The following is a 12321-nucleotide window of genomic DNA, read 5'->3' on the forward strand; positions in this document are numbered from 1 at the left end:
CTGGTCTTAAGAAAAAACTTGCTTCTCCCCAAAGAAAGCAATAGGTAGAATGCTAGGAACACATTCTACCTAATTAACCTCCTCTATCTCCAGGCACACCACCTTCTTTCAGGAACATCCATACTGACTCATCAGCTACTCTGATGCATAACCCCACCAAGACCCTGAGGTCCATCAGTTATCTCATCTGTCCCTTCATCTCTCCACTGGGCTGCCATCCTTCCTCTCAATCTGCTGGTGCTAGGAAAAAAAAAAACAAAACACATTTATCTTGTATTTCCCTCTTCTTCCCTTCAGCTAACACATACATGGGTGGCTCCTCCCCTCCATTCCCAATGGGGAGTGTGGAAACCATCCTCTCCTAGACATGCTCCCACTGCACCACTGTGCAGGCACAGCCATGCCCACACCAGCCTTCTTGTAACAGTTCCAAGAACACATGGGACAGCTCACTTGTCACCACCACAGGGAAAGACTTGAGCCAATACAAAGCCATTTCTCTTTTAACTAAAATGGCAGTCTGAAATCTATTTCCACCCCTCCAAGGTATCAGTCATTCCCATTCCCATGTCACACCATCAGCTGCAGGTTTCCAGCCTGACCTGCACAGTGTGGTACCAAACATGACCAGAACCCCACAGTGTCTCATACCACGCATCATCTCTCCCCGATGGTAACGTAAACAGCTGGTTTTGTAGAGGAAAGTGAGCGTGTTTGCAGAGGTGTCTGGCCCTCAGCAATCAGCACTTCCAGCGGCATGGCACATCCTGCTCCAGGCCTCAGCTGCTGGAAGGGCATCTGAGGATCCCCTATGGTCTGAGACATCTGGTGGCAATAAACAGGTATTACCTGGCACTCAGAAGCCCTGACCCTGACTGGGAACGGCTTTCATGAAGACAGACGCTGGGCCCACTGAGGAGTCAGTGCCCTTAAACATGCACTCACGCTCTCAGAGAACCAGCTTGACTTACAGTCGCCATTTAGAATGAAGAACAGGAACTCAGCCCCCTAGCAGAGCAATCATCACATTGCATACACACCCAACAAGAATTTGGCTTGCTAGTATTGCTGTTTACGGTTTAGACTTCCTAGGTTTTCAGTACCTTTGCTGTGCCATCACAGAAGAGCTCATTTTTCTGTTGGCTTTGCTTCTTTAGGAATATAGCCATTTCTTCTGTGCCTGCTAGCATCATACACTCCAAGGGACAAATGCCATTCAGAGCCTTCTTGGTGGGAAAATTTTCAGGTCTTTAATGCCACGCATTCCAAGTGCAGCTCTAACTTGGAATAAATGATACCCTACATTTTCAGGCTCTCCAAGCCTGGGCTCACAGTCTCTTTCACCAGAGAAACATGACCTGATCACCAAGCTGAACTGACCCTCAAGCACTTCTCTGTGGTGCAGCTGGATTAACATCTCCAGATTGGACAGGCAGACACCAAGCTACATCAGTCTGCAGATTTGATCCAGCAAAATAACATGCACGTACTTTCTTCAGCTGTGTCCACTGATTTCACACAGCAGGTAAGTATGTGTGTAAGCCTATCACAAATCACAGCCCAACACATAGTAGACAAGAGGGAGTCTACAGCAAGACAATATCAGAACCTGTGTCCTGAGTTGTAGAGGGGATCTTACGGAGACGCACCCCTCTCCACCCCAGGGACAGTCAGCTCATTGCCTGGAAGGGATGCTACGTGGGATGACAGTACCTCTCACTGAGGTTTGATAAAACCCTGTGGAAACACTACTGAGCATCTCACAGAAGTTTTCAGTCATTACTTCTGGTTTGGAAAGTTTTGAGCAGAAGGGAACAGAGGCTGAGGCTGGGCAGCTCTCTGGAACCACAGCATGGAAAAAGCATTCAGAGAGTTTTTCAAACAGGGCCAGTGGAGCCCAGGAAAGGAGAGACGTCACTTTGAAAGTCTGACTGAGACCTATGAATGAAACCAGGTCCTGTGATACCCACGTCACCCCCGCAGTAACAAGTCCTCAGACACTTACCAAATATGTATATTAAAAATACATGCAACCTGAAAGCAGGCTTAAGTCTCAGTCCAGCCAGATGGACCCTTTCCATCACAGCCATTCGCTCTTAAATTGTTTATAATACATTTACTTTGGGAGACCAGAAACATCAAACCATCAGCATGCCTAGGAGGGAAGCCAACATGAAGCCCAGCTGACAGTAAGGCTGCAAACACATAACCCAGAGCACCCGCTCCTGCAAAGCGGAGCAAGCTTTCTGCCATGTGACTGGATCACCATCAGCTTCACAAGGCTACAGCCTCTCCGTGCATGAGCTGCAGGGACATCTGCAAAGCATCTGACACTAAAGAACACACAGTTATGTTACCAAACCAGGCATGGCTTCAAAAGCTGACAAAAGGGAAAGACATTCAGACTATGCAAAAGTGCAGCACAATTGCTCATGGAGGGCCAGATTCTGATGCTGATAGGTATTTCAGCAGGACTGCCACATGAAGCAAGACTCTACCCAGCTAGAATAACAGCATCTAAATCCAGCTCTCCATCTATCTGCCCACAGCCTGCGGAGCTGGCCAGCGACCTTAGCAGCACAGGTAAAACTAAACACTAGCTTCCCAAGGCTGAGAACACGAGGCCTGGTTACTTCCCAGGCTGCCAGAGGGGTGACAGGGGTAGGCACAGGGTTCTGCTCCCATGCTTCCCTCCTTTGGCAGCAGGAGCATGCAGGAGCTCTGAGAGGGCTGACCAGGAAGGTAGCGGGGCTTGGTCTGGGCACTGGGCATCACAAGCTGCCAGCCACAGCAGCATGATTCACCAGTCACATCTGCCACTTTCTATTGTGGGAGTTTTAGGCCAAACTCAGTAGTTGTTCCCTGTTACCAGCTAAACCCTTTCCCACTCCCTACATCCTTCCAACAATGATACTCTGAAAGGAGGGATAAAGCACTTCATTACAGAACACCAAAACAAATTACGTTAACTATTCAATTTCTCTTATTTCAGTTGTATTTTTAGAGACAGGGAAAAGATAACATTCTGCCTCCAGCAGTTCTACACTTTTCCCCAAAAAACAGTTTCAGCCAATATATTGCAGCCAACTACACAGTAAACATGATGACAAATAATCACTTGAAAAGTTGCCTCTTATTTTACAGCAGATGTATACATTAAGAATAACAGAGTCCTCCAGTGGAAAAATAATCAGTTTAACACCAGAAGAATACAAACAGAAAGGTTCACTGGAACTGGGACCATTGCAAGATGACCAAGAGGACTTGATGACTGTGTAATAGCAAAATAGCTGTACTGGAACAATGAAATATGAACACAGTTCGCAGTCCTCAAAGGGTAATTTGCTCTATTTCATGAAGAGCTGATTTGATGATCAAGTTACCCACTGAAGAGGGGTGATTTAAAACACACCCTTCTCCAGACCACTTTTTAATAATGTACATAGTGAAATTTGGATGTACCTTCCAGGTCTTCTTCCAGGGCAAGGAGAAGCACGGACTGCCTTCCTTACTACAGGATTTCAGTATTTCATCTGATGTAACTAACAATTTCTCTTTGTTTAGGAAAAGCTCTCTGTTTAGAGCACACAATTGCTACATGACTTGGTTCTTTTTTCCACCCTTCCTTGCTTCTCTACCCCTTGGGGCTACCTGCTTTAAATACAGATCAACTCTGACAAATGCAAGCACCTACACTGCAATGGAGCCACATATGCAGATGGATTTCAGAGACACTGAAGTGTGGTTAGCTCTTACCATAGCATGGGAGTCTGACACAGCCAGGGTATGCATCTCAAAATGCTCCTGCACCCCATGGCACATATGTAATTTATGAAGAGCTAACAGCGGGTCAGAGGTCAGCACAGGTCTTGCAAGTGACCAGAGGCACAAGAGCTGTGAGCACAACCTCCCATCTCCCCAGGCAAGCCAAGACTGAGCAATGAAGGAGTCATCATGTAAACACTGTTTGATGTTGCTCATGTTAACTCTGCTACCAGTATAGTACTTAAGCACTCAACCATGTGGTCTGCTATAGAAAAAGCTCCTTTTCATTACAAGCTTAAAGAGGAACCAGGGAAACCTGACACTTTTCAGGTGCCTGTAGATCCCCAAAGGAAATTAATACAACTATGGAGGTGCTGCAGGCAAATGCTGCTGATGCCTGCAATTAAGAATGAATGTGAGATCTGGGATCAGAGCATAAGAAGTCCATCTGGCCAGGTACAGTCAGTACAAAATCCCCTTGCTCATCTAAGTGCTTCTTTGGTAAGAGGCAATGGAGATGCAGACTAAACCATGCTTTCTCTCCAAATCCCTAGACATCCAGGGTGTGGAGGAAAGCTCAGAAACGTGTGTCACGAGACTCAGAGCACAGACAGCAAAGCAAAAGATCTCAGCAGTTCTTGTTTTGTAAATCTTGTGCTTTTTAAGCCACTGTCTTGATCTTGGAAGTGCTTATTTTGGCACTGCAGTTTGTGAACATTCAACACTACGTTTTGTAGCCAAGAGTGCAGCAGAATAAGCGGCAGCATAGCAAACACATATAAGAAAATGTAAACATGATTTCAAAGGCTTTAAAATGGGTCATGCAGAGCAGAGGATCTTCTAGACAACTTTGCTCTTCTTCGAGAGACCCATCACTCTTCTATTGCCCTGAAAATGTAAGCCACACCACTCCTCAGCTGCTATGGTGTCAGTGCAAACACAGCCAAAACGCAAGTTCACAGCCAGAGGGAAAGGATCTTTCCAGGTTCAAGATCTGCTGCTGCCCTCTGGATTTCACTGCCTCACCACCCAGCGGTTCATCTCCCTGTGCCCGAGGGATCAGTGCACTGCAAGAAGGGCTGCCAGTGCCCTCTCAGGGCTGCACAAGAACACAGTACACCTCAGCCTGGGGGACAAAAATGGTAGCAGGGAGCTTCCAGGCAGAAAGGCACATCAATGCCTATGCCACTCCCTCTGGAGAAGTGAGCACATCATCTGCATAGTGCGTTATCAGCCTGGGGGAGGCTCAGCTAAACATCTGCCCTCCCTCTTCCTCCCAGCAGAAATCACACACACAAGTGGGTAATGTTCCCATGATACATGCATGCACCTAGATATGGGTGATTCGCTTGGGTAGATGAGCGGAGAGTTAAGGAATACTGATTTATGAAGATAGGTAACTCAAGCTAAACAAGATAAGCAGATCCTGACATTGCAAAACTAGAAACAAATGAAAAAAAAAAACTCAACCCAAAACCACAGGTGCTGGTTTAGCTGCAGGTTTTTGAGTATTTGGGATCACGTTAAGGCCACTAAACATGGGCTCACCCTAAAGGTCTTTGGTCAGAAAAAGGTCCAAGTCCTGGTTGTACCTCAGCTGGCAGCAGTGTAAATTTAAGAGAGCCAATGGCTGATGCCAGCAGATTCCAGTGCCATCTTAGGCACAAACCTGAGCTCTTCCCCAGTGATGGAGAGAGACGGGTGACACAGCTGCCAGCTGGAGAAACCGTGGGTCCTAGACGTGCACCAGAAACTAAACCTGGTGAAAACACTTCTTTGCTGTATTGATCTGGAGACAATAGGCCACCTGCAGACAGACACACACAACTTGGAGCAGACATGAAGTCTGACCCCAGCCATCCTTGAGACTCAGAAGCCACATTTACCATTTTAGTGTCCTGCATTGAGAAACAGCAATGTCACTTCAGCACTGAATGTGTCTGAGGAGGAAGCTGTATTTTTGGGGCACTGGATCAATACACACAAGATCCCATTCCCTCTGCAAGCAGAGAGAAAGAATGTGTTTGTTTTGCTGCATGATTTACTCACCCTCATACCCTCCCATCTTCCTTCTGTATAGATCAGCTTCTGAAAGCATCTCCTTAACCACTTGTCCAGCTAGCCTCAGTCCATGTGCTGTCTGAAGAGCTGGAATTACAGACTTGGACTGCACAAGGTCTTTCATACCTCTGACACACCCAAAGGCTGGTACAGAGCTACAGTTAATACCATTACAGCATTGTCCTAAATAACTGAGAAGATACATTCCTTAGAGCTAAATGAAGTGGAAAATTCCCTTGGAGACCCTTCTGCTTTCTCTGTTTATGTCACACAGTCTAGGCAAGGAGCGAAAATGAGAGTTGGTCAGAAAGGCTCTTGCTATGGGCACAGCCTCATCTTAACGTTCCTCTAAAACTTCTCCCACTGGCCACAGGTGGTGCTCGAACATTGTTTGTCTAAAAGCAGCCAAGGAGGATTCCTACAGGGCTGCTTTCTGTCCTCAGTATCCATCCTCCCATGCACAGGATCTGGCAGCAAGCAACAAAATCTCTCTTGGCAATACACAAATGGGATCTGCCCCTTAAGCTGGCTCTGGCACAACGCCCCTCCCTGACACTTCCTTGGCCCAAGAGACTGCCCACACAATCCCGGGCACAGGCTCCACTCTGACTTTCCCTTTTGATAAGCAGAAGCACTGTCAATGACAGCACCAGCCCAATGCCAGACCCTCCCCTCATTGGGGGGAAATCTTTTCTTTTCACGGAAAAAAAGTGAAGGGTTCTTTCACTTCCTTTGTCAGAGCCCTTCCGCTGAGCCAAGGCAGTCTCCCTGTCTCCCAGACGTAGCACTTGGGCAAAGGCTCCAAAGTGCAGAGTGGGTTTGGAACAGGTCACCTAGACAGAGCGTGTGCTGGAAAGGCGAGGAAAGGAGGACAGGAAGGGACCATTTCAAACAGAGCTAGAAGATGAGAAAGCAAAGGCACTCAGCAAAAGCTTTTACCCCCTGAGAAAGGACTTCAGCACCCGCCAGCCCTCCTGCCTGAGACTGCACTTGTTCAGAGCCCAGCCTGGGTTAATGGCTTATAAAGTACTCTCTAGACTGGAGAAAGAAAGTGATGATGGCTCAGCATGGCCAGCACACCCCCAGGGACAAGAAGCACACGTGCAGCCCACCCCTATCCCTGCACAGCCGCTCTGGGGTTAACCACGCAGTGCTCCCACTGCAGCAGGTTTTGGTGTGCTCCAGAGGTTTGTAGCTGGGAAGCACGCAGAGCTCTCGTGCAGCGCTATGCCAAGACATTTGGGTTTGTTCAGAAATTGGCTTGGGTTTACAGCACACTGGAGCAGGACGGCAAGCTAAAAAAGACTGTACGGATGTTACATCCAAAATTTTCAGTGAAGTTTCAGACACCCCTACAATCACTTTAGACATTGCACAGCCAGAGGAGCAAGAGCCTGCCTGCACTCAACAGCTAACACTTTTCCTCAGAGGCTATGACATTTCCCATGGATGTTACCCATGCTGACAGCACACAAGCTCCCCTGCTCCTTTCCCTTCTTTTCCTCTCACTTGCCAGCAGGCAGCCCCATAGACAGCACATCCCATTCCTCCTCCATTTCCCATCACCACAGAGCAGCACTACTACAAATCCACTTCCAGAAGACCACCAGGTTTAACCTGTACGGGCACAGCACGTCACAGAAAAAGACAGCGGTGGGTACATGGGCACATGCCAGCAAAGCTGCTCTGCACTCAGCCTCTGTAAACACACTGCTGCTACTCCACGACAGAGTCACAGCAGAGAGGGCAGGGTGCACACCGTCTTCAAACCAGACTCAAAGATCTTTCTGCTCTGTTTAGCTGCACTCTAGAACTCCCCAGGAGCTACAGGTGACATTAGGTCCCAGGCTCTCCTGCCTAAGCCCAGGGCTGCCAGGAGGTGAGATACTACCAGGCTTGGCTGGCTCCTCTGCAGACTGCAGCTCCGTGCTGGAGATGGGACAGCCAGAGCCCCGGAGCAGGTGTACCCACCTGTCCGGCCACTGTAACCCCAGTAGTTAAAATCAGGGGCTGAAACGCGTCCGTATGTCCCGCTATACCCTGCCTCTAGCTGCCTCTGGGTCTAAAACCTTGTGGGCACAAGCTGAGGCAGCTTCGTGGCTCAGCGTTGCCTGCAGTTCGAACAGTGCCGCGAGGGCTGCCGTTAGAGCGCACGCGGGAAAGGACGGTAAGATCTGCCACCTCCAGAGCAGGTTAAACAGGAGGCTGAGAGTCCCCGGGATCCTGACGGCAGCGCTGCCTCGCCCAGGCTGCTCCAGAGTCCGATCCACAGGGCTCCGGCGGCGGCAATGGAGAGAAGTGGGCTGTTCGGCGCTGGGGCTGCCCTCGCCAGCGGGGCTGTTCGGCAGAGCCCAGGCGCTCCGAAGGGACCCGCACCCGGTGCCAGCGGGAATAAGGCATCCGGGGACTAAAGGCAAGAGGACGGCAGCTTTCCGTTGCCCTCAGCTCAGGTCTGGCCGGGAGCGTCCCTGCAGGCTGCAGCCCCGCTCCCCGGAGCTGCCCCAAGAGCAGGCGAGCAGCAGCGGGCTGGCCGGAGGGTCCCGGTCTCCGAGAGCCGCGGGGAGTCCTCGGGGTTTGCCCAGCTTTGCAGACCCCCACTGTCACAGCTCGGGTCTCCCCCCCCGGCTACGGGAGGGCAGCGCTGCCGGCACCGACGGAGGGACGGCACAGCCGCGGGGCAGCGGCAGGTGCTTTGCCCGCCTCGAGCAGGGGTCTCTCCGCCCCGCGATGCCGCCGCGGCGCCTGTCCCCAGGCCAGGCGAGGGCAGCGAGCGGGGCTGCCCCGAAGCACCCGTTCACCCTTCGCTGCGGCGCTCCGACGAGCCCCAGCCGCGCTGCACCTCTCCCCGCGGCGGCCGGCGGCGACACGCGTGGGGCGGCCGAAGCTCACCCCCGGTGCCTACCTGGGGCGGCGGCTGGCAGGAGCGCGGCCAGCAGCAGCAGCAGGGCGGCCCAGGGCCGCGGCGCGGCTCGGAGTGCGGCGGGCTCCGCCATGGGGCCGGGGACGCGGGCGGCGGGAGCGGCGGGGCGCGGAGCTGCCGCCCGCCCGGCGTCCGTCTCCGCGGGGCTGCCCCGCTGCTTCCTGCGCGCCCCGCCGTCTCCTCCTCCCGGGCTGCCAGGACACTGCCGGGGGGCGGCCCCGCGGAGGCAAGCGCCGGCCCTCCGCCCCCCGCGGCCCCGCCGACCCGGCCCCGTTTGTCGGCCCCAGCAGCATCCTTTGCCGCTCACCTGGCTCCGTCAGAAAACTTGTCCACGGGTTGATCCCGAGCCCTGAGCCTGCCCCCCGGCAACCAGCGGAGACTCAGCTCGTCCACTCGTGTTACCCACGCACCATGCTACACTTTGTCTCTTTCCCGGTGTCACTGTGGCTTCGCAGCTGGCGTTCAGGCCTGGCTGAGCACAGCATATGAACGACTGGACAGAGCTTTCTACACAGGGTTGTCATTCCTTCATACCTTTTGTTCTTGCTGAACTTTCACCCCACTTCTGAACAGAGCTTTTGCTTCAGTTGTCTTGCACTGGGGAGATGCACTGTCAGATCTACATGGTGCTTCTAAGTCAGGCATTACAGTTCTTGCCTGCCATGGAGGTAGAGGTAAGATACAAGAGTTTCTTGGAACAGGAGCATGCTTGATTAGGGTTCCTGGGGTTAGGAACCTTAAGCCATGGAACAGGCTTTCCAGGGAAGTGATGGAATGACTGTCCCTGGAAGTGTTCAAAAACACTAGAGGAAGTCTTTAGTGACATGCTTTAGTGTGGTCTTGGCAGTCCTGGGGTAATAGTTGGACTTGATGATCTTAAAGGTCTTTTCCAACCTTGCTGATTCTATGATTCTGCAGGCACTGGGAACACTACATTTTCTGAAAATAAAACAAACCAAAACAAACAAAACCCCCAAACAAACAGACCAAGCAAGTAAAAGCATGATTCAAAGGTAAATAACAAGGCCAGGCTTTGCTCAGGATTGTGGCAGGTGCCAGCTCCAAACCAGCTTCTGCCCAGACACCCATCCTAGCATGCTGCTGCACAGCGCCATTGCTGAGTACATGGTGGACCAGCACAGAGTTGGCACTGAAATCTCAGGCTACACCTCTGCCGTCAAACATACCTGCTCCCATTCAAGCAGCCATTTGCAAGGCGGGCACTGTAGACCAGAACTGAGGTAGGGAGACAAATTATGTGGTAGCATAGGCACGCCATGATAGCAAAGGGAGCTGGTCCCAGCCTGTAGCTGTGGGGGTCTCCAGAAGACTGTTTATCATCAATCCTGGAATATTTCCTTCTAGAACCTGGGAGAGGCTCTTAAAAACAAAGCAGCATACCAAAGAGAGGGAATCTCTAAAGACAAGGCCTGCAGACAGCTTGAAATCAGGCACACATGTAATAACACACATTCAATATATTGCTGCCTCTTAGTTCCTCATTGAATCAAGCAACATCGGTAACTTCCTTCTCTTCACTTTTCACTATTCCCATCACTGTTCTGAATGCTGCCTCTGTTGCTTGAACATTATTGCTTTGCTATCCCCTTTTGACTTCAGTTCTCTCCTTCTTGAGGGGCCTCGTCCAGAATGTGGCTGCAGTGCAATAGCAGCAGTCACGCACAGAGGTATCAAATTTAGCCTTCTACATTAAATGACACCTGTGCCCTGAGTGCACCTTTGAAATGCCTTTTCTGGTTTATGAATCAAGGGCTCACTTGAACACTGATGAGTTAATGACATACACAGTTCTCATGTGGGGCATCAGCTGTTCTGAAAAATTCATTGCAGCAGGTCCTCAGCTGGCACAATCTAGCAGAGCTCCTTGCCTCATCTTTTCATCTTCCTTTGAGCTCTGCTAATTGCATCGGCTAATGAAACAGCTTTTTTTTTCCCAGTAAACAAACTTACTCATTCTTTATATTTGTTGCTAATGCAAAAGAAAGACAGCTTCAGTCTCTGGGGTAGAAATGGTAATCCCACCGGTTTGTATGGGCAGGTTTACAAATAGAAGAGACAGACACACAGAGACGTGCAAGAGAAGAATTTTAGTGAGCCAAATTGACCAGATATTTATAGGGAACCTCAGGGGTTATGTACAGAGAGCTTCTGTCCTCTGCAATCTGGAGTACTGGTGACAGCTCACTCAGACATAAGCAAACAGGATTCAGCCGCAGCATCAGTACAGGTATGGATGTGGCAGCATGTGCTGCAGGCATGGTTCAGCACCATGTGGTAAAGCCACACCTGCTGTGCTGTGTCTAAGCAAGTTAGCTTCCACACAAGCTGCAATTGCTGTTTTGGATACAAGTGAAAACACAGCAGCCTTTCACTATGCTCCATTGACATTTGCTTTGTTTATGCATGAGAAAGTAGGAATGCTGCGTTAAACGCTGCTAAAGGAGTTTCTGGCCACTTACTCTAATGGAGATCATCGCTCAGCACAACTTTGTTCTAATGATTTGAGACCCAACATTTTGCATTTGTTTAACATTAAACCTGCATAAAGTTCAAGGATCACTTAGATGTGTAAGCCTGAGTAGGTATTTTACTTCAAGATTAACTGAAATAGTTTAAAGCATGCTAATCATATAATGTTTTTGAGTTGAAGAGTACAGTTCTGTTGAAGGCCACTAACAGAGAGAAAAGAGGCTAAAAGAGAGCCAGGAAATACCTTCCAACCATGTAAAACTACTGCAAGCACCTGGTAACTACCTCTTTTCCTTGCAGGTTGTCCTGTTTTAGCATGGGCATATGCACAGGTTGGTAGAAGCACAGACAGCTGTGTCACATAAAACAAATGATTGGTTTATACTGTAGAATAAATGCTTATTTATTCTACAGTGTAGAATATACTTATTACTGGCAAACCACCAGTAGCCGATAATTTATTATTTGCTGAAATTGGCTTCTTCTTCTGCAATCACTTGCTTGCAAACAGTTTCTTTAATGTATCTGTTAATTACTTCCATTTATGTGCTTTGGTAACTCCAACTGAAATTAAAAGAAAGATTTCCATTGTTTTAATAATAAAAATGGTTCAGGCCCATGTTCTTGAAGGTATTTGGGGTATTTTCTCAATGCAGCTTCTAGGTACAGGGTCAAAAATAAAACTGTCAGAAGAAACTGAAAAGTTTAAGTTAAATGAAATTACCAGACAAATGTCAACGCAGTCTGAATTCTTGTGTGCCCATCTGGTAGACTCATTCAAAGAAAAGCTAAACAAGAGGAGATTATGTCATTAAAGAATGCCTGCACACAAACAAGGAGCAACTAAGTTTTTTTCAGGCAGCTGTAGAGCTGGCATGCCTTGCTTGAGTCATTTATGTCTGAATCCATATCTTTTCCATGCCATTCTCCTATAGAAATGCCAATGTTTTCACTTCAGTTGGACTCGATGGTCTTTTCCAAACTAAATGATTCTATGACTTTTAGGGGCAAAATGCCCAGCACTAATTCTGTTGGGCCCCATTTTAGCAGCTCTTCCTTCCCACAGAGGTGGTTTGGTTTCCAGC

At 49.4% G+C, this 12321-nt stretch overlaps 1 protein-coding gene across 1 annotated transcript in view; it reads right to left on the reverse strand.

Moving 5' to 3' along the window:
* FNDC1 (fibronectin type III domain containing 1) overlaps positions 1-8929 on the reverse strand; it is a 61078-nt gene extending 52149 nt beyond the window's left edge. Inside the window, exon 1 of the mRNA XM_062641966.1 lies at positions 8729-8929. Within this exon, the coding sequence (XP_062497950.1) occupies positions 8729-8819 (91 nt within the window). The 5' untranslated portion in view covers positions 8820-8929. The remainder of the gene's footprint in view (positions 1-8728) is intronic.
* Between the last annotated feature and the right edge of the window lie 3392 nt (positions 8930-12321).

Source organism: Pezoporus occidentalis, unplaced genomic scaffold, assembly GCF_034315485.1.
Source record: "Pezoporus occidentalis ecotype Australia unplaced genomic scaffold, CSIRO_AGI_Poc_V1 ctg7, whole genome shotgun sequence".
In the NCBI taxonomy this organism is placed as follows: Eukaryota; Metazoa; Chordata; class Aves; order Psittaciformes; family Psittacidae; genus Pezoporus; species Pezoporus occidentalis.